We start from the raw sequence: 21,404 nt of genomic DNA on the forward strand, positions 1-21,404 counted from the left end.
GATCCGTTACAGTTCCAGTTGTAACACTCATGTTCAGTTGAACAGTCTTTATTCTGTCTGACATGAACATCAGGATTAATAGTTCTTTAATATTTTAAAATAATGCTATTTTTGATGAAGTGAACTATGTAGCTGTTATACAATCAATCTTGCACAAACAACATATTTTTTTCTTTCTCTCTCCCCCCTCCCAACAAATAAAGTCCGGTTCTTTGTAGTACAAGAACTAGTTGACTGTCTAATCTGGCGTTTCCATCTAAAAAACTAAATAGAGAAAAAAATGCATTTTCTGGGAAGTTTGGTATATCTTGAAATTTTCCTGAAGTAGAAAGTGTTCTCTTTTCTGTATTTGCCAAAGTAGAAATTTGTCTGGTAGGAATGCTGAAGTGGCTACAGGCTTTTTGTTTTCTTACTTACTTATTTGTAGCTCCTCTGATTTACTTTAAATTTTTTTATTCATTTGTTAAGCCAGTATGTTTCAATTTCTTGCAATTTTTTTGCTATAAGTGCTTAAATACTTTGGAAATGTTGAATTTTTAGCTCTTCCAAAAATTGCCCCATGCACGCTCTAATTTTTCCCTACAAGGTTAAACAGAATTGTCATGTGAGGAAGAGAGGAAATACAGAAATCTGTTTTGCATAGCTTGATTACAACACACTTCAAAATACAGCTTAATGAAAAAGCTGAGTTGTACAAACATGCCTTGAAAAATGCAAATCTTGAAAAAACTTTGGCTGTTTTCAGTAATCTAATTATGTTTATTGACTTTTGTGGATGGGAATACCTGTATCACTGCTGTTATAGTTGGTGATAAAAACATAGTGGTTTGTATGCCAAAGAAGTGATTGTTTTTGACATTCCTTAAATACTGATCAGAGCAGTGAAAGAAGGAGAGAGAAGTCTCTGCTGTAATTTTGCAAGTAAATCACCTTTAGTGCCTTTGAAATTCTTCCAATGTTCCTTTCAATATTTTAATCTGTCCAGATTACTTATTTAAAAAATTTAAATGACTTGAAAATAGTATAGAGAAAGTAATAGGGGGAAAACAATCAGAAATCCTCTTCTTCAGAGTTCATTTGATTGCAGACTAGAGGCAAGCATAAATCCAAAGGAGCATTGCTCTCTCTATGTCCCTGTGGGCTAGTCTGCTGACAGCCCGGAAGCTGTGCTTGTGCCTATGTTTTCCACACAAATTCTCTATAGCAGCAAGGGATAGCTTTGTAATTTGAAAAAATTGTAAACAAAAGGAATTTAAAAAACATTTTTCCTGTTTGTAGGTTTTTTTGTTTGTTTGTTTTGGGTTTTTTTTTTTTTGGTCCCTATATCAGTCATGTCGTATGTAGGCTAATTTCTTTTTCTCTTCTTTAGAAGCCATGTCCAGAGTTCAGTGCTTCTTTCCTCTCTAGAATCACATTCTGGTGGATCACTGGGTAAGAACAAGATGCTACATAAAGAGATGGTTAAAATGAGATAGTAGTTTAGAAATTCCACTTTGGGAGTTAAATTAGCAGTAATCTTGTTTGTTTGTTTTTGTAAATGGATTAATTTTTAAAATTTTTTTTACTAATTCCTTTGCAATTTTGAGCTTTTCTAAAGGTGTATATTTAGTATGCTTGTTAAAAGAATGTAATCAAAGTATCTTTTTGATGGAGAAATGGAAGAAGATAGAAATTAAGGTATTTGAAACTGATAGCTCTTTTTGTTCAGTATATTCTTTTTTGTTTCATTAACTTACCTTTTGTTATGCCATATGACTTGATCACAATGCAAGTGTTGTGAATTAAAACATACAAACATCTAAAATAGTAGTAGTCATACTGTTGTGGTTGGTGCTTGGCCAGAGTTTCAATAGAAAACTAGATGAAAGGAATTGCATTGTAAAATTAAAGGCTAATAAAGACTCTGCAGCTTGGTAAACATGGGAACTTTAATTGCCTAGCTGTTTTTCAAATGTGATCACTTCATCCTTTCTTGTATTCTCACCAAAATTTGAATTCAATGATTCAGAATCCTTGATGGCTAATTCTCACAGTAAAGGGTAGGAGGATGTGCATACCTAAGCTTTTCAGCATCCAGACCTGTGTTGCTACCAGTACTAGGTCTTGCATGTGCTTTTTGTGAAGAGCTGGCTCTGTTTTGGGGGTTGGTGTAAGTACAACTGTTTTATAACATGTGAATCTCTAATATTCTTAAATACATACATTCTTTCTAATATAGGTTGATGATTCAAGGTTATCGGACACCTTTGGAAGCCAAGGATTTGTGGTCATTAAATAAAGAGGACATGTCTGAACAGATAGTGCCAGGTTTGGCTAGGAACTGGGCAAAAGAGTATGCGAAGACAAAGAGGTAAGTTCTGTTTATTTATCAATGATAAATTGTGAAGTTTTAGTTAATAGAACTGAAAACTAGTTAGTCAAGAGTCCTTTTGTTAAAATATTTGAATTTTAAGTGCATTTGTAAAATGATTAGAAAGAGAAAATAGCAGTGGATATGTGTGATTTGGAGTACTGGGGAAGGTGAAGCTGGCTGGTGCTTCGGTCCCATCGGCTAAGTTCCTCTGTGTCCCTCTGGATTCTGCTTGGAGTGCTGCAGAAGCCCTGCCCAGTGAAATGTTGTAAAGAGTGTGGGGGCTCCGCTTGACTAGCAGTGCCTTGGAGATGTTGAAATTCAAAAGCTGAAGGTACTCAGCCTTCATTTAGAGGTGTTTGTCACATGTTTTCAAGCTTGCCTCTATAGGGCCGAAACAGCAGCTCTGGATTTCTCAGATGCATTGATAATAGGAACAAGTGGCACGTGCATGTGTTTATGAAGAGCTGTATCAATTTTCCTGTAGTCTTTCATAGTCCAAAGCGTATTATTGTGATTTTTGATGCGTGGCTTGTTAGTCAAGGCTGAGAGGGAGTCTTCATACAGTTGAACTTCAGCCATGTGATTTAAGAGCTTGGGCTTCCTCTACAGTAAGTGGAGCCTCTGAAGGAGCAGTTCAGGGTGTAAAGGTGAGGAGTTTATTTCTTACCTTTAGTTATATTGGGAACCTGGACACCTAAGTGAGATAACTAAAATTGGGACTGCATGCCTTCAGTTTCCGTCCTGCTTTCCTCATCTGTTATTGTAGCAAAGAGAAATACCTTTTCATTGATGGAAGAGTGTTTTCTTGCTTACGCAGTATTCTTTTACATGCATCTTGTCCTCAGAAGTTCGGAAGTGTTCAGTTTGGCATAAACCAGATGTGAAATGGATGTATTCAGCTCATTAGGGATAACTTGGAATAAGTCTGACTGGAAACTTTTATATCCTGTGGTAGAGTGAAGCCATGATTTTTGATAACAGCTCAGCATACTGGATAGTAGAATCGTAACATCTTTTGCTCTTTGAATTTGACACAAATTAAGGCTCTGTTTCTCATTCCTCTGTACAGAGCTGTAGGAGACTTTCTCCAGGAATATTATCTGTCTGTACAAAGACAACCATTTTTGAAGGGCCAGGTAGCTATGATTGTATGATTAAAAGAAGATGGTTGATTCACAGTAAAATCCTGAGTTAAACCTTTAAGAAGGACAGTAAACTGCGGTCTCTGTTGCTAGGACACCTGTAGTTGCTAAAATGAGGGATGATGTCAGAGGTACAGTCTGTTGTGTTGGTTAACATCAGAAATTGTTAACCACTTTCTGGCTAAAGTTGAAGTAAATGTCTCATTTGGATATTATGCATTCTTTAACGTGGTTTTGAGCCTGGATAAAGGCTATGTTATATATATAATACATTTTAATTCTTATTTCAGGCAACCATTAAACATGCTGTACTTGCCCAAAAAGCAGCAAAAATCAAACGACTCAAGCGGTGAGGTGACAGAGGAGGCTGAAGCTTTGATTATAAAACCAACTCGGAGGAGTTCTGAGGCATCTTTATTCAAGGTGTTATATAAAACTTTTGGACCATATTTCCTCATGAGCTTCCTGTTTAAAGCTGCACATGATCTCTTGATGTTTACAGGCCCGGAAATTCTGAAGTAAGAGTTAACACTTTATTATTCAATTTAAAAGGATCTGGACAGAATTTTACATACATTGGTGTTTCAGTCAGTCACCAAGCTGTTTGGCCTCTAGCTATGTCAGCTGGGAGGAGCTCTCTTGCAAGTGAGAGAGCATGCACCAAAATGATTTTAATCTATTGGTTTTCAAATGATAACAATGATATATTAACTGTTTGATTTTAACAATTTCCTTTCTAGCACTAGGAAGGCCAGGCAGTATAGTAAGAGAATATTGTAAATATAAAGTATATGATACTTTTTATGTCTTACAGCAGTTGTTGCTACTGCTATTAGGAGGGAAGGATATGTGCTGGTATAGAAGGATCTTCAGTTTTTGAGAAGTTTACTTGAATGTTTTAAGTTTGGCACTTTGTGTGGATGCACGAACAGTACTATATTTGGAATAATCTACAATTGTAACTCTGACATATTTTTACTTTGCATATATGAAGACAGTTAATTCCTCTCTTTACAGATTGCTAATCAAATTTGTAAATGACAAAGGTGCCCCAAATTGGCAAGGCTACTTTTATACAGGGCTGCTCTTTGTTTGTGCCTGTCTTCAGACACTGATTCTGCACCAGTATTTTCATATTTGCTTTGTCACTGGAATGAGGCTCAAAACAGCTATTGTTGGTGTAATCTATCGAAAGGTAGGTGTTTCTTTAAATATATGGTTATATGTCTCTGTGGCTGTGCTATTGCACTGATTAAGTTTGAATAATTAAGCAGTTAGGAATCAGCCTAGCAGAGTCTCCTAACTCTTAATAGTTAAGATAAAGGATTATCTAACTTAAAGAAACCATGAAGACAGAGCAACTTTCTAGTTTACTATTTGAAGTCCAGGCACCTTATTCTGCACACCCACAAGCCAGAAATCTGCCATTATGTAGACAAGAGGTGAAACTGTTTCGACTTCTGCACAAGTTAAGATAGATGTACATCTACATCTTCGCTGGCAACTTAACAGGCAGTACCGCCTCATCCTGGAATAGGGTGCTGGAACATTTTTATAGTTAAACAGATTTTCTTGTCATTTTTAGCTCTCTTGCTAGTTTAACCCCAACCACTTGCTTGAAACTATGCAGCTTGTATTTTGTAAGATGTGCAGATGTAAGATGAATGTATGAAAATCATTGCTTGTAATTTTAAAGATGAAGCTCTCTAAATAATTTCAATTTAGTAGGAAAAATGCAAATCAGTAAGCTTTTTTTTTTTTTGCCCTTTTTAATTATGTTTTAATTTTAATTCATACCTAGGCACTAGTTATCACAAATTCTGCCAGAAGAACTTCTACTGTGGGTGAGATTGTGAATCTAATGTCTGTGGATGCTCAGAGATTCATGGACTTGGTTACCTATATAAACATGATTTGGTCTGCACCTCTCCAGGTGATATTAGCACTGTACTTACTGTGGCAAGTGAGTATCATGCATGTTGTTTCCTGTTTTGACTGCAGCTTTCTGGGTCATGACTTTGGAGAGCAGTTGTTTAGACCACTGGTTTACAGTAGTGTGAGGTGAATATGCTGTTTGTTCTGAAGCCATTTAGAGTTACTTCTGTCAGTGCCATCAAAAAGGAAGGCAGGAGGCTCTCAGTTTGCAAGCCCAGGCTCTATACTGCATATACTGCTTCTGCACAGAAGTTGAATTGTGTTTTGATATGCCTTCTCTCCCACTTCTAGGAGACAGTTCCTCCTGTTCCTTGTTCTCATGCCATTCTCTTGGTTGTGCTGGTGCAACTCTTTAGTGCTACTTGGGATATTAGATGAAAGATGCTATCTTTGTTTTAAAATAACTTACCATTTAACCCAAATCACTTCTATGAAGAGCTGCCAGCACGTCTGAGTGTGTTTGGGGGGGGGGTCCAGGTGGGGGCTGCTGTAGCTGGTGCTGCAGACACCTGAATTACCTCCTTTGTCCTACTGGTTCCATGCTCCGAGATCATTGTATGGCAGAGATGTGTGCTGTGTCTAGTCCAAACAGCCATCAGGCTGAGTCTTCCTAGCCCTTACTTTCAGTTAAGGAATGCAATTTCCTAATAAGCTGGTCATTCCCTGGATGGATCTCTACTTCAGAAGAAAGACAAACTAGCAAAACTGAGAAGTGTTCAAAGATCTTTATATATATGTATCTATAGATACGTATCTGTATGGGGGGAGAGATCCACATCCATATACAGCTCTCCTTATAGAGACTTATGTATGTGCCGCTAAGTTTCAAAAATCAAGCACATAAACCTAAGTCCCTGTTTGATCTATCTTCTTCCTCACAGCTGCCCTTGAAAAGGGAAGAAGGGGTTGAAAAGCTATTTCAGAATGATTTTCTGAAGCACATGCATGTGCTTGACCCAGAATCTTAAAAAATGATTTGGGATGTTTATGTGGATACAAGTTTACAAGCAGTTATTTATCTCTTCAGAATTTAGGTCCATCTGTATTGGCAGGTGTGGCTGTCATGATCCTTCTGGTTCCAGTAAATGCTGTGATGGCAATGAAGACAAAAACCTATCAGGTAAGAAGCTTTATATTTCTGATGCAGGGTTTTTAAGAAACATACTGTTCTCTGACCTGTTCAGATCCTAAGTGCTTTTCTACCCCTACTTTCCCTTCACCAAATTTGTCCTCACTTTTTTCTACTTGAAAACTGAAGGAGAAGAATAAAGGCTAGAGACATTGCATATGCGGAACAACCTAAACTAACCTAAAGCCATATTTTTAGCCTTACAGCATATCTCTACATAATGATACAAAAATTTTTTGGTAGTAACACTAAAGTAGCAATCTAGCCACCTTCATGTGATGCCTGATGATGGAATGGAAATAGTTTAGTATATACTTTGCTACTGAAGAACTTAAGTGCAAACCTGGGCTATTGTCTGCCTAATGAGCCTTAAAATGAGCAAAATGTTTGCTTCCAGTATGATGTTTGCAGTGTTGGCAAGTTACTGTTTCTCTCCCTGGTGGGAGGAAGAGGGAAGGAGCCTCAGTCTCTGGCTTTTCGTGGTCCTGAGTGGATTTTAGTTAGAGAGAGCACTTTTATAAACATAGGTTTAAACTCCCAAGTGTTGTGTCACAAGAACTACCTTCATGACCCCACTGCGTGCCTTCTGCTCCAGACTTCATTGAACTGTCAGAGGAAGGGTTGGTTGGCTGCTTTTTTCTTGTTTTCTTTTTTTCTTTTGTTGGGACTTTTCTTGTGTTAGAAAGACTGAAACTTTTTAGATCTAGTTCTTCATTAGAATATTTAACAGTATTTGGTTCCTACACCGGAGAAGTAGGAATAGCCAGCCTGTCACAGCCACACTGCCTCATAAACAGATGCCTGCGATAGCTGTACCAGAGCAGTCTGCTAACCCAGTCTTGTGTTGACTCTGAACATCCTTTCACCCTTGCACAGTCCTTGTTAAGATACTTTCTTCGAAAGTTCCCTTTCTCACAATGGACTCTCTTCTTACTGCTGAAAGTTTGGCCTTAGGCCACCATCAGAAATACATTGATACTGCTGAATATTAAGCAGAAACAAGTTTGGTCTAGGGTTAGACATAAACTGTGTGTCGTTGAAATTTGATTACAGTGGCTATTTTTTTTTCTTTAATTTAAACTGTGTTTTGTAGCAAAGAGGAGCCTGAGTCCTAGGGCTTTCTGGTGCAGGGTTAATTACGCTTATACCAGTGCCACAATTATTTTGATCTTGGTTCAAATTTTAAATGATTCGAAGCTTTCTTTTAATTGGCTTAAAACATCTTGTTAATTCTGCATATTTGTTTGTTCAGATAGCACCTCTGCTTTCCTGCTTTGGGAAGCTAGTAAGCTTTTGACAATAATGAGATAAATTTTGCTATGGCAAAATACAAAGCTGAGATCTTTGTGGGTCTGCCAAGTGTTGTGCTCTGCTAATTATTTATTGCAATGTTTCTTTTAGGTGGCTCAAATGAAGAGCAAAGACAATAGAATTAAGCTGATGAATGAAATTCTCAATGGGATTAAAGTGCTGAAACTTTATGCCTGGGAATTAGCCTTCAGAGAGAAGGTATTAGAGATCAGACAGGAAGAGCTGAAAGTCCTAAAAAAATCTGCTTACCTTGCTGCAATGGCTACCTTTACATGGGTCTGTGCTCCTTTTCTGGTAAGTGAAACAAATTTGGAAGCCTGTCTTCCTGTTTGGGGTAATGCTTTTCAAAGCAGTGCTTAACGACTTGTTTTTGTTTTTTAATTAGTGGAAAAGTCTCTATGTCCTCCACAGCAACGGGAAATTGAGCGTTTGCCTTTTCAGTGCTCTGTTTTTTTTGTTTTTTGTTTTTTTTTTTTTAAAAGGCACTTATGTTTACTCTGGATATTATAACATACAAATTGGATGTATCTTAGAAGTTTGTTATTGAATTAAAGAAAGAAAGAGGAAAAAAACAAAACAAACGCTAAAACCCAAAACTATTTTTGCTGGTGTCCTTGCTAGTCCTTGTATTAAATGTACTGTCAGAACATTAAGGTTACTAATGCATGCAGTCCCCTGCAGATGATCTCTGTGGCTGACAGTAGGGTACAACTGACCTTACTGTATCTGCATTTTTGTGAGAGAAGCAGGTACTTAAACAAGAGTCCTTGATCAAATGGAACATTGTGCACCAGGCATGCTTCAGGTCTTTGATTCTCCCTACACTGATTTATGAATAATACGGAGAGGTAAAGCCATTGCATACCCTAGGATTATTTAAAATTCTTATTAAAAACAAAAATTCTTAATACGTGAAACATCTCTGCTGTGTTTGTGGTTAGCTTACATTTAAACCAATAAAAGGCAGAGAAGGGTGAGACCACATTAAAATTGCTTTTGACCCTGTTAGAACAAGGGGCAATTGTTCTTGTCTACAGAGCAAATAAAACCATGACTACATTAGGATAAAATATGTGCTGTTCTAGTTGGAGGTGTTTAAGTGTACTTTCCAGTCTCAGATTCCTTCCTTCTAAATGCTGTTAATGTTTACATTACATTTCGGGCATGATGAAAGGCAGAAGATCAGTGCCCTGCATAGGAAACATCAGCTGCATTCTTAAGTGAATGTTTGTCTAAGAGAAGTCTGAGATGGTTTTAACATAAATACATTATAAAATGAAGTTTCTAAGTAAAACTTTGCAGGTGGACTCTTCCATACTGTTCCGCAGAGACTAAGAAGTTGAATGCTTTTAATGAGTAGCTCCATTTCAGTGTGCAATGGTCCTGCACCTTAGGAGGCTTGCTGCTGGAGTGGAGTCTGTGTAGCCCGAAGGGCATGGCTGTTCTTCAGCATCCTGTTTCTCAGATTTTTATTCTTTAGTATGTATTCTTCTAAGTTTCTGATTAAATAATTATTGCAGGTGCTTGCCTGAGAGTGTTTTTGACATGCAAAATTCCTTATTTCCTCTTCTCCTTTTCCTGTTTGTTTCCACAGACAGGGCTTTTCAAAACATTGTTTATTAATGGTGTCTGGAAGCTATTAATTGTGCAGTACCTCACCTACTGCTGTGTGTGCTGATAAGAGTGTGTTTCAGGCTAATTGCTGGTAACACAAGAGTGCAGACATGCTGCTTCTGAGGTCATTTTTTGGACTCTTTCTTGTTTCTCATCTCTGTGGGAGGGCTTTTTTCCCTAGGATAGTTGTCCAAATAAAGGATTGAACAAACAGGCTACTGTACCAGGCATTGCTGAGTCAGCAGCTGTAAGAGCAGCAATATATGTCTTAAAAGCAGTCTGATGGGTTTTTAACAGGAATACTGATGTTTTTGATGGATACTGTACTTAGATGAGACTGTGCTTTTGGCACTTGAGATAATTGTTTCAAGTGTTGAGGGAGGAGGAATGGGACTGCTCAGCCCACCTTTAGTTTTTGGCAGTGGCAGTGACAGAAAGAGTTACTGGATCTTGTGATACAGTAAGGCATGAGTGATGTAACCATGGAAGAAAATACTATGGAGGAAATAGGTGTAAAAATTAATATTTGGCATGATTGAGAAGGACTGTACTTTTAGGGGGCTTTACTTATTAATCAACAAACTATATAGGCTTTTTAAATTGTAGAAAGGGTTTTTTTTTGCATTTTTATACATTGACAACAACGGTTCAATGACATTTGCTTGTTCGGAAGATGACTCTTAAGCTTTTCTGTTGTGAACTATTTGGGCATTATGAAACTTTATTTTCATGTTTCTAACTTCTTAGAAAACAATCTGTGTGTGGTGAAGGAGGATGTGCTTTGAAACCCAGAATTGTGGTAGTCCATACAAAATGTAAAATGGGCCAGCAACAAACTGTTCATAACACTTCAGTCTGCCTATTTTGTTACTGATCCGATATCTGGTACAATGGAGTGACTCTGTAACTGAAAGAGAGCAGAAAGATAAGACCCGTGATTGTTCCTCTCCACCCCTTCCATGCGTAGCCTGGGACGCTTGTGGCTTCATCTTTGCCGTATGAAGAAAGTGAGCATGTGATACTTCCTCAAAGTTTCCCAAGAGGCACCATCAACTTCTTCCTACAATACAGTTTAAATCAAATGTTTGCTTTGCAAGAAGTGTTGTCAGGAACAAGGAAGTTATCAGAACATTCCTCTTTTGTTACTTGATTTGGAGATCTCTCATTCCAGTTCTAGGAGTATAGCTCCTGAGTTAATGGTTTAAAAAAGGTTACTCTAACTGCGAGCATTATACTGTGTGTTTCAGGTTGCCTTGTCCACGTTTGCTGTGTATGTAACTGTAGACAAGAACAACATCTTGGATGCTCAGAAGGCATTTGTATCACTAGCATTATTCAACATCCTCAGGTTTCCACTGAACATTCTTCCTATGGTTATCAGCAGCATAGTAGAAGTAAGATTTGTCATTAATGGGCTTTTCTGTGCAGAAACAGACATTAGATGAAAATGCTACATTCCTGTGCTTAGAGAATGTCCATGGGTCAAATTCAGCCACTTCATAAAAGAAACTTTGGGTTTTCTATGTATGAAGGGCTGCACAAGCAAAAATTATCAATCTCTGTTATGGTGGATGGGTGTTTCCAAAACTAGTCATATTTTTTGTGTTTTGAGAAATGCTGATTTGATGACTATCCAAGAAATGACGGACCGACTTTAAAGAGGGTTTGGAAAAGCATATTAATAATATTACGTAGTATAAAAACAGAAACTCTTAAATACAACGAGCAAAGCATAAAATACTTTTCTGTCTTTTTCCCATGTAGGCCAGTGTCTCATTGAAACGCCTCAGGGTGTTCCTCTCTCATGAAGAGCTGGATCCCGACAGCGTAATCAGGGGGCCCATCAAAGACAGTGAGTTTCTTCTGGTGTTGAAAATTAATGTATGCAGATTTGGAGTGTCTGCAGTGTTTCTTTTGCTTTCTGTAACAAATTACTGCATTTTGTTAGATTTGATTAATTTCAGCTAGACAGCAGAGAAGGGAACTTGCAAAAATGAGAATTTTGTATTTCTGCCTCCTCCTTGGGTATTTTTTCTTCTTTCTCGAACTCCTATGTCCAAACTGTAGAGTGGCTGCATCTAGATACAGATGGTCACTTTAACTTCTAGACTACTTAGACTGTTTAAAGCGTACCCAGGAGAAATTTGTAGATAGTTGAATAGTTTCCAAATAGCAGTGGAAGCCAGAGGATAACTAAGGCTGTGCCAAAACCCAGTACTTTGGAGAAGAATGATCATGTAACACTTCAGCATGGCTGAAAGAAAAAGGGTAAGTCTTACTGCTGGAAAATGACTCTACTTTATTTTATGCAAAGGACCTCATTCCTGGCTCTATTGAGCATAATGTTGCCAGTCCAGTTAGATAGAGCCCTTCAGGAGGCAGATGAGCGTGTAAGTTTTACATTGCATCTGAATGTCTTCTGAGTGCAGGGTTTATAGAGAAGCTAACGCCCCTTTCTTGCAAAACAAAACTTGACTTTCTTTTAACTACTTCAGTTACTTCTAAATGATTTTTCTTACTTCCTTTTAATGAAGATAAACTGTCTTTAACACTTTAACAAAGATAGTAAAATTCCTGTGCCTTCTTCTCACACAGTTAGTTGAGTACTGTGTCATTTCAGTCACTTTGTTACTGAAATAGTTACAACAACTTGGCTGTCTTGTAAACAGGTCACCTCTGCTCTCTTTCCTTCCCTCATCTTCCTTTTCAGAACATCTGTTTCCCTTTCTGAAGTGGTAACCATGTGTAGTTAACTCTCAAATCTTCAGTGGGGTTTTGAAAAACAAATTTTGTTCAAGAATTTACCAAGGCTAAGTATTTATGGCCTATTTGGTTGTGTTAGGAGTGGTACATTCTGAGTTGTCCTTGTAAAACTCAAAATATGCTAGTACTGTGCAACATTTCACTGAACTGCATTTCTGGTAAAAATTGTTTTATTTGGTAGTTTGATTTCTTTTGTCCTACCATTGTTGTGATAATTCAGCTTTGCACATGAAAGCAGCGGTTTAGCTCATGATTTGCTTGAATCACAAGTCAGATTAAGGCTGCTGGCTTCTTGCAGTGCTGCAGAGGAGTTGCTGGAAGGAGGGGGCTGCTGAATAAGTTGGTATCTGTGTGTCCTTGATATTCACATACCTCCTGGTTACTAAATAAGTGTAATCTCAGAACCTCTGCAGTTTTGGTAAATTCAAAGCAGAACACAAGCTGTTGATAAGAAGCAGGTTGTTGGAGTTCTGTTGCAAAAATTGTTTTATATGTGTGCCTCTGTGCTTAGATTTACTTCTGTGGCATGATCCAGAACATGGTTTAGCTGCTTATGTTGGCACTTGTATAAATATGGCTTTTCTGTTTGTCAGTGGAAGGAAGCATTATTGTAAAGAATGCAACATTTAGCTGGTCCAGAAATGATCCTCCTTCATTGAATAGGTAAGTATTCATACCCTTTGTTCTAGCCTTGAAATCTTGATGCATCAAAGATAATCTATATTTAAATTATAAGGTCTATATCCTTAAGAGCTTGTTGCCTCAAAGGAACAGGAAGACAAATACATTTGTTTTATATTTTTTTAAACTAGGAGTTTCATGAATTGGAAAGTATGTTGCATTCGGAAGGTGGGGTGGAGAGGAGTAGCAAGAGGTATAATGAAAAGAGAGAAGGCTTCAAAGATTTCAAGCTCTTGGTCCAGGCTGCAGAGGGAATGAGCTCCATCTAGAGGATGCAGCCAGATTGTCCTCTCCTAGTTATCCCTAGTCCTTCATGCTTGCACCATATCCTCAGTCTTCCCCTTTAAAATCCTTTTTTTTCACTCCTTTAGTTCCAGTACCAGATAAAAACCATGAAGAACCCTTATGAAACCTTCAAATGCACACAGTACTAATAATAAAGGAACTGGAGTGGTGTAGTTAGAAACACTGTCTTTCCTGAGCCCTGCCAATTCCCTTAATTTTGGCTGCTGTTTGCTGGGTCTTAAATTGCAAGTTCTTTGGGACCAGGAGGCTGTTTGAGAAGCATCCGTATGTATTTGCAGCGTTATGTAGGCACTGTGCTATGTGTTGTTGGGTTTGGAGATTTTGGTTTCTTCTTTGTTAAGATACTATTCCCTAAGTATAAGCAGAGGTGGGTGCTTTCTGAACAAGGCATTTACATTTTCCAAGTGTTTGTTTTGCAACGGGCATTATGTGGCATTATATCTGGCATTATATGGGCTGTTCCAGATAGACTGTTTGGCTACTAGGATGTGCCAGCAAGCAAAGTGGAATTATGTGCATTTTATTTCAGCATTAACTTCACCGTTCCTGAAGGCTCCCTGATAGCTGTTGTTGGGCAAGTTGGCTGTGGAAAGTCGTCATTGTTGTCGGCACTACTGGGGGAGATGGACAAAAAGGAAGGCTACGTGGTTGTCAAGGTGTGATCATACCTAGAGAATTGTTCAGCTGCTTGTGGGTATTTCTGAAGGGATTGTGGACTTGCAGGTGGTGTGAGGAGGGCAAGAGACAGCCTTACAGATGAGCTGTTTTCCTTGTAAACCATGCTTGTGTCTCAACCTGTGCTTTGTGTAATTCCGTCTATTCAGCCTTGACCCAATGATTTCTAAAGCTTTTGGTTTCAGATTTAGCCAAAATAGACAGAATGATGGAGGTGTCAAAAATAAATATTCTGGTGAGTCTTGTCGGTAGTCAGCTATGGGATAGAGAGACCATATAACAAACACCATAGCATGAAAAAAATGCAGTATTAGTTTGCACTTTCTTAATGTCAGAGAATTGCAAGGAGAGAGGGCACAAACAAACACCCAAGCATGGGAAAAGTTATTTTTGTAGCTTGTACTTTCTTGAACATCAACAGTTGCACAGAGCTTACAGATCAAAAGCGGCCTGGAAAGAAAGGAAAAACCTATGTTCTGAATTTTGCTGGTACTTTAACGTATGGAAAGATAATTGTTTGAAGAACAAAATGAATTAACATACTTGCTAGAAAAAATGCATATTTGGTCATCTCCAGAATTGTCTGGAAAAATTAAGTGATTAGAATTGAAGCAATAATTATTTGTGCAGAAAGTGGAGGCAGAACCATTCTTCAAAGCAAAGTACTTTACAGGAACCCAGTCCCTTCCTTTGAAGGGACTTATTACATAATAGCTACTTCCCCTGCTTTCTGTAAAAATCTTTTGGCAGGGAATGTGTGTGTTAAACACACTTTCATTCCAGATTAAATTGTTTTACATAGAACATAATTTATAACTATATGAAAGAGCAAAGCTTTAATGACTTTTGACATGCAGTAATTGTGCAAACATATTCTCTAAACGAATGTTCCCTCCAAGTTTATGTTAGAGAAATTGTTTGAAGTTTTCTATTTTCCACCAGCCTTTGTTACATTCACTTGTAGAGAGGGAATATAAATAACATACTGGAGGAGGCAGTACCCCAAGAGCCTGCTTTGTCCGTGTAGTTCAGAAATGAGGACAGGCAATTTGTAAGGTGCTTAGCACTAGGTGGCTCATAAAGCCCTGCCCTTGCTTTGACTCTAAGTACAGTAGGCAAGAGTTTTGAAAGATGACAATTTTTCTTGCAGGGCTCAGTAGCCTATGTTCCTCAGCAAGCCTGGATCCAAAATGCAACTCTGGAAGACAACATAGTGTTTGGAAGGGAGAAGAATGAGAGCTGGTATAAGTGTGTGATTGAGGCTTGTGCGCTTCTGCCTGATATAGAGATTCTTCCTTCAGGAGACAGAACAGAAATAGGAGAAAAGGTATTTAAATACCCACTGTACCGTTACAGTACTATTGCTTGTAGTTAAAAGCACATGACTTCTATTCTACTTTTTCTTAAAATTGTAGTTAATTGAAAACATTATATTTAGAAATCTTCTGGAATAAGAGGCAAATTTGAACAGTGTTGTCCTTGTCTTAAACTCAGAGGAGGGGAAATGTGACCCCAATTATAAATGCAAAAACACTTTACAATTGCTGTTTTCAATTAACTCAGAGCTGCCATGGCATGCCAGCACACTGCATAGAAACAGGGAGAAGCATCTTTTGAATGCTTCAGTTATTTTAAAAAGTAGTGGCCCTTTGTTGCAAAAACATGTACAGTATGGAATTCAGAAACATGTATAAATGTTTCAGTGCTCTGCTATACAAGCAGGACCAGGTATCCCCTAATAACACAGCCAGCAGTGTGTGTGGATGTAACCTGCTTGGCATTCTGCCAAGCTGATGCTCTCCAGTCACTGGCATCAAGGGTCTCTGAGGCCTGACTGCACTTGCTCGGGTGTTGTCCAAGACAATTCTTACCCAGCCATAATCCATGCAAAAGAGGAGGATGTGAACTGCTGAAACAAGCTGCTCGCCCTCAGTTTCTGTAAAATAAGAAAGCCCAAAAGAGTGAGAGTGTCTGCATGGTTTGTAAGGTACCCCAGAACATCTCCCTCAACTGCTGAGTGTTTTTGAGCAATGGCTACCATGGAAGAGACGTGGTTCAGCACGCTGAGGCCCAGTCATGTACAGGGCATGTAAGATTTCTTGTCATTTTTCAGGGAAGTTGAATAAGTTCCAAACCACCAAAGGAGTTTTCGTAGCCATTCAGTGCTTCTGGCTTTTCATAATGTCAGAATTACTCCTGATCTAACTGATAGTGTTATAGTAAATGAATTTCAAACATGTTATAACATAAGAAAAATGTGTCATTTTCAACATGCAAGAATTCTTATGTGAAGTCTGCTTCCTCTTTTGTCTGTATTTGATGCAATTCTATGTTGTTCCCTAACACAAAGTAAGCCACAGACAACATTGTTTAAGATACTTCCGTAACACTGACTGAAATTGAAATGTTCCTTTTGTTCACAAGACTGCCACTGATAACTTTGGAAAATCAGAGGGATATTAGTTGCAGGATATGTGGTATCATTTTTTTAATGCAATGTAGTCTTTATTCTAGATACTCTAAACTTTTCAAGCATAGGTAGAGGTTGTTGCTGCAAATTTCCCATTTTGTCTGTTTTACTGATTTTAAGGAACAATTTTATTTCTCACTGCTACTTACAAAATAGAAACATTGTGCAATGGTGCGAATTACTAATTCATAATGTTTTATTAAATGTGGGGCTGGAGTTTCTTAACTTCTGATTTGTTGAGGGATTTTTTTGTTCATCTGTTAAATAATTTCATCTCTTTCCCTCTTTGGAATGACACAGACTGTTAGGGGTTGAAGACCCATACTGGCTACCAAGCTAATGGTGGCAATTCTGCTTCCAAGTGGAATTATGTAATGCTTTGGAAAGTTTTATATATCTATCTGTAACTTGAGAAGACGTACAAAAATAAGTGGCTAATTTTTTTTTATGAGACTTGCATAAAAAAGAATCAAGAAAGGTATTATAACCTAAGGATGTGTTTTGCCTGCTGACTAGTATAGCTGCCAAGTAACAGTGCCCGATCCAGAGTCAGTCAACAGTGCAGCTTTGTCTTCCATATAGGAAATATGGAAGGAAGCAGGCCAACCAAACTGGAGAAGAGTGTGTAGAGTTTGTTTATTAGGTTGGAGGCAGCACTGCAGAAATGTGACTGGGAATAAAAATAGCCTCTGAATGTATAAAATCTCTGGCATGGATTAATTGCTTTATAAAATTAGTAAACTGAATGCACTTTTGTGGTCTAACCCTTCATTAATAACAAGTACTTAATATGCTCTCTTCCAGGAGGGGATTTTGACCGTGATTGCTCATGTTACTGAGATAGTAAAATAATTCCTGGTACTGGTCTGTTTCTCACTGTGTTACCGCTTCTCTAATTTGTGTTAATCTCCTATGACTTATCTTCAACAAACTATAGCAAGACATCTCACTTCAGCTGTAAATAAAGGATCTCTTTCTCTTTTTTACTCAGGGTGTGAATTTGTCTGGAGGACAGAAACAGCGAGTTAGTCTTGCTCGGGCAGTTTACTGTAATACAGATGTCTATCTGTTCGATGATCCTTTGTCAGCTGTTGATGCCCATGTTGGGAAGCATATTTTTGAAAAAGTTATTGGACCAAAAGGGATCCTGAAAAATAAAGTATGTAATAATGAGGGTACATGTTTCTGGGGAATGATTTTTATTTGCTGTTTTCAAATACTCCAAGTTTGACAGGTTGTATCAGATGCTTCCTTCTAAGCATCTGAAAAAAATGAAGTGATCCTTCTGAGACTTTAAGAGGACTTCTGTAAGTTTCTGTTTTGAAATATGCCCTGGATTCTGTAATTCAGAACTCTGTGAAAGAAAAGTCAAAATACAAGGACAGTCTTTTTTTTTTCTTTTTCTTTTTTAATTAAGTGTTGCATGTCTGTCTATTACTGTGTTATGCACCTAATTCAAGCAGTGAGAGTGATTACCTAACCATTAGATTTAGTGGTTTGAAATGTTGAGATGTTGGAGTAATTTTTTTCCCCCTTTTGGTATTTAGACACGGGTTTTGGTAACCCATGCAGTCAACTATCTGCCTCAGATGGATATGATTCTGGTGATGACTGATGGAGAAATATCTGAGATGGGCTCCTACCAGGAGCTGCTGAAACAAGATGGGGCTTTTGCTGAATTCCTTCGTACATATGCTAATGCTGAACAGAGCATGGAGAACAGTGGTAAGCTTACAAATAAATCTTCTTGGGGTAAGCTGATATGTGGCATGTTAGGGAAATTGTATTAAAGGAAAAGTACTAGTAGTAGAAGGAACGTTAGTTAAAGGAAACTGGTGTTTCTTGTGTTAGATCCATTGATAGAGATACTTATTTCTGAGGGCACTGAAGGTTGGTGAGAAATTAAACACACAATGTTTCCTAAAGTTTTGCAGAACATGGAGTTCCATAGTGGAATTATTCTCACTTAGAGAAAATCAAGACAGCTGTAAGGTCATGTAAGAGTTAGCTGGAGGTTGTAGATAATTCTCTCTGCTTTTTGGGGTGTGGCTCCTTTATACAGGTAATATATTAGGGATTGTGGGCTAGGAACAGCAGCTCGTTTTTCTAGCTGATATCCCTGACTCCCTTCTACAAACAGCTGTAGAGCTGTATTGAGGTAGGAATATACTTGAGTTTTTCTCTTAATTTTTGTTTTCCTGCAGACAGGTATAGTATTAGATCTTAGCAGAGAAATTTAATCTCCTGCACCCAGCCTGTTTTCTTTCATGGCCTGCCTGTGATGATTTCCTGATACTTGCACATGTTTATGAGCTGAGACTCAAGATCTGGGTGTCCCTGCTGTAAACCAGCTCTCCTTCTGGAAAGGTCACTTGTAGCTACTTCTGGCATTGTCAGGCTTGTTACAAACTTCAGCATGTGAGATTTTTGGAGATAAATTAACTAGCCATCCTGTGCTTCCCCTTGGAAAGTTAATTTGTACAAAGATTTACCTCTTTTAATTGCCTTATTCTTTTAGCCTGTGTCTCCTCCTTTCCAAGTATTTTATAGTTTAAGTCCTTTACATTTAAGCAAATTACTTTCTTGTTGCATTTAAATACTGAAGCTTGTCTTGAAAAGAGAGTCAGTGCTTTATATTGTACCGTGCTTGCCTGCAGCTATTTAATATAAAGCACTTCTAACTTCAGGATAACCCTAGTAGTTTACACATTGCTGCTGTATCGCAAGGGTGGCTTGTTTGCAGCAAATTTTGTTTCTTAGCTGTGATGGAGTGATCTTCTGCCAAGGGTAAGAAGTGAAAAATAAGGACATTATCTGTCTGGTTCGGAGACAATATTAATATTTATTGGATGTGTAAAGGATAACTAAATATTATTAAAAATCGCAAGTTCTTGGATAAATGCAGAGTGATCTGTGAAGAGAGTCAACCAGAGCTAGCAAGAACTCTGAAGGCCCCCGTATGTCTGAAGCTACGTGTTGGTCAACTGTAAACATTAAGCTGCAGCAAAATAAAAAATTTCATATTGGTGCTTTCTGGCCAGAACACATCCCACTTCTAGAGGGTTGGGAAAGTCCCTGCTCCTGAGGTTACCTGCTCTGTGTAGTGGGCTGCCTTAGCCATCCTGGGTTTCATACTGCTTCTTCTCTGTCAAGGGTGGGAGAAAACTGCACTTTTAACTTTAAGACTACCTTGCTTACCACCCTTTCACCCTTCTCCCATACAAATTGACTGATAAAGCAGATCCTGGCTTTTATGATGTGTGTAGGTTGGGTTTTTGTTGTTGTGGTTTTTTTTCTTCTTTTTTTTTTTTTTTTTTTTGTGTGTGTGTGTGGGGAATGTTTGTTTTTCTTCTTTAGAATGTGCTCAGCATCTGCAAGGCTTTTCTTTGCAAAGCCTGGAGCAATTTTTGCTGTATTTATGGGAAGTAAAAGCAGCTAGAACTTCCTGGAAGTGCACCATAAGGTTGAAATGTTTTTTAATGGTGTGGCTCAACTTTGGACTTGGCCACAGTGCCTGGAAGATAGAGGTGTAGAGCAGAATTAATATTTCCACATTTATTGTATTGTGTGGACTGCACTTCAGACGGAGCAATCTGGTAGTCTTTCTCCCCAGCATTTGGCTCTGTGACCCTGGAACAGCCAAATAAAAGTCTAGAAGACTTCATAGTGGCTACTCAGTTGATTTTTTTTAAGATGAGGATTGTCAGCACAAAATGCTTATTCAGTTTTGGAGTGGAGAGAAAGGTGGGTAAAACTGCTGAGAACAACTACAGGACTGAACTGTAGGGTGTAGTTTAACAATCTGTGTGTCGTGAAAGCAAAGAAGCTTCTTGATCTGTCACGTGTAGACATTTGATTTGAATCCTGTTTTTTTTTGTGTCTGTGTGTTTTTTTTTGTTTTTTTTTTTTTTTTTTTTCTCCCCCCGCCTTATGGTCCACTTTATGGACCCCAAATTCAAGCTGTTATACTGCATGAAACAGATATCTGCTTTCTGGAAAGGGATAGTACAGTACAAGATTAAGATGCCTAAAGCCTTGCTTGGCCTCTTTAAAAAAATAAGTCAAAAAGTTTTGTTTATTCCTGAAACTGAGAAGCAAACCGCTGAAGTTGAATTAAAGATATTTTCCTTGCTCAGTAGCTTGGTATTATATACTAGTGGACATTTCGTAATAAAAATGACCACTACTGTATTATGGGCTGGGATTTCTATTGCACTTTGATCAGCCCTGTCTTGGAGGGAGGGGAGCCCGGCAGCCCCCTGTGTTTCGTGGTTGCACTTGTTCCTAGCAGGAAGGGCTGGACTGGGCTGAGCTTACTGGTAACGTTTGTGATAGGGTGGGGTAGCCCGCACGGCGCTCCCGGGGCGGCCTGGGTGCTTCCCACCACTCAAACTCCTTGGAAGGCAGGAGTTAAATAGTGTAAGACGTGTTGGCTCTTCTCCAAATACTGCTGTGGGGTCTGGGCCTGGGTGGTAATTCAGGAACCACCTGCCTGGGTCAGGAAATAATCTGACTTCCTCTTAAATTTATTTTGCTTATCTTGTAGCAAAATTCAAGTTTCGCGTTTCCTCTTCTCATAAAGTAAAAGCTGTTTTCAGCCACTGCCACAAATGGCAGAAGCAAATAGCGGTTTGAGATGAGCGCCCTTGGGATGTCGAGATGCTTGGAAGAGGGAGGAATCTTGCTCGCTCTTGGTAGCCTGCCCTTCAGGCGGCTGCGTGGGGGCTGCACGCTAAGGGGGCCGGGGAGGCTGGGGCTGGCGCGGCAGCCACTGCCGCTGCAGTGGCTGCCTCCAGCGATGCCGGAGAGCTGAGCTCCCGCGGGGGCAGGCCCAGACCCCGTCCACACAGTGGCTGCTCTTAAAGCATTGCCCTCGGTCGCTCACGGTAACGTCAGGGAGTCTCTCAGGTTTCCTGAAGGAAGTCTTTTTTACCAATGGGGAGGGGTCGTTCCCTGTGTACGTACTGGTGTTTTTTGTGGTTGTCAATGAAAGGTTGCCTTAAGAGTCATTTCGTTGGTCCTATC

The 21,404-nt window shown here is 38.7% G+C and overlaps 1 protein-coding gene across 2 annotated transcripts in view; it reads left to right on the plus strand.

Moving 5' to 3' along the window:
- The window catches only part of ABCC1 (ATP binding cassette subfamily C member 1 (ABCC1 blood group)), a 56,471-nt gene that overhangs the window by 19,541 nt on the left and 15,526 nt on the right, over positions 1 to 21,404 (plus strand). For both annotated transcript variants that reach the window (XM_062587848.1, XM_062587849.1), the window contains exons 6-19: positions 1,370 to 1,431; positions 2,219 to 2,350; positions 3,786 to 4,013; positions 4,513 to 4,690; positions 5,297 to 5,458; positions 6,458 to 6,550; positions 7,961 to 8,164; positions 10,732 to 10,878; positions 11,249 to 11,336; positions 12,841 to 12,910; positions 13,764 to 13,890; positions 15,060 to 15,236; positions 17,371 to 17,538; positions 17,927 to 18,104. In XM_062587848.1, coding sequence (XP_062443832.1) covers positions 1,370 to 1,431; positions 2,219 to 2,350; positions 3,786 to 4,013; positions 4,513 to 4,690; positions 5,297 to 5,458; positions 6,458 to 6,550; positions 7,961 to 8,164; positions 10,732 to 10,878; positions 11,249 to 11,336; positions 12,841 to 12,910; positions 13,764 to 13,890; positions 15,060 to 15,236; positions 17,371 to 17,538; positions 17,927 to 18,104 — 2,014 coding nt within the window. The remainder of the gene's footprint in view (positions 1 to 1,369; positions 1,432 to 2,218; positions 2,351 to 3,785; positions 4,014 to 4,512; positions 4,691 to 5,296; positions 5,459 to 6,457; positions 6,551 to 7,960; positions 8,165 to 10,731; positions 10,879 to 11,248; positions 11,337 to 12,840; positions 12,911 to 13,763; positions 13,891 to 15,059; positions 15,237 to 17,370; positions 17,539 to 17,926; positions 18,105 to 21,404) is intronic.

This window comes from Rhea pennata, chromosome 15, assembly GCF_028389875.1.
Source record: "Rhea pennata isolate bPtePen1 chromosome 15, bPtePen1.pri, whole genome shotgun sequence".
Taxonomy (NCBI): domain Eukaryota; kingdom Metazoa; phylum Chordata; class Aves; order Rheiformes; family Rheidae; genus Rhea; species Rhea pennata.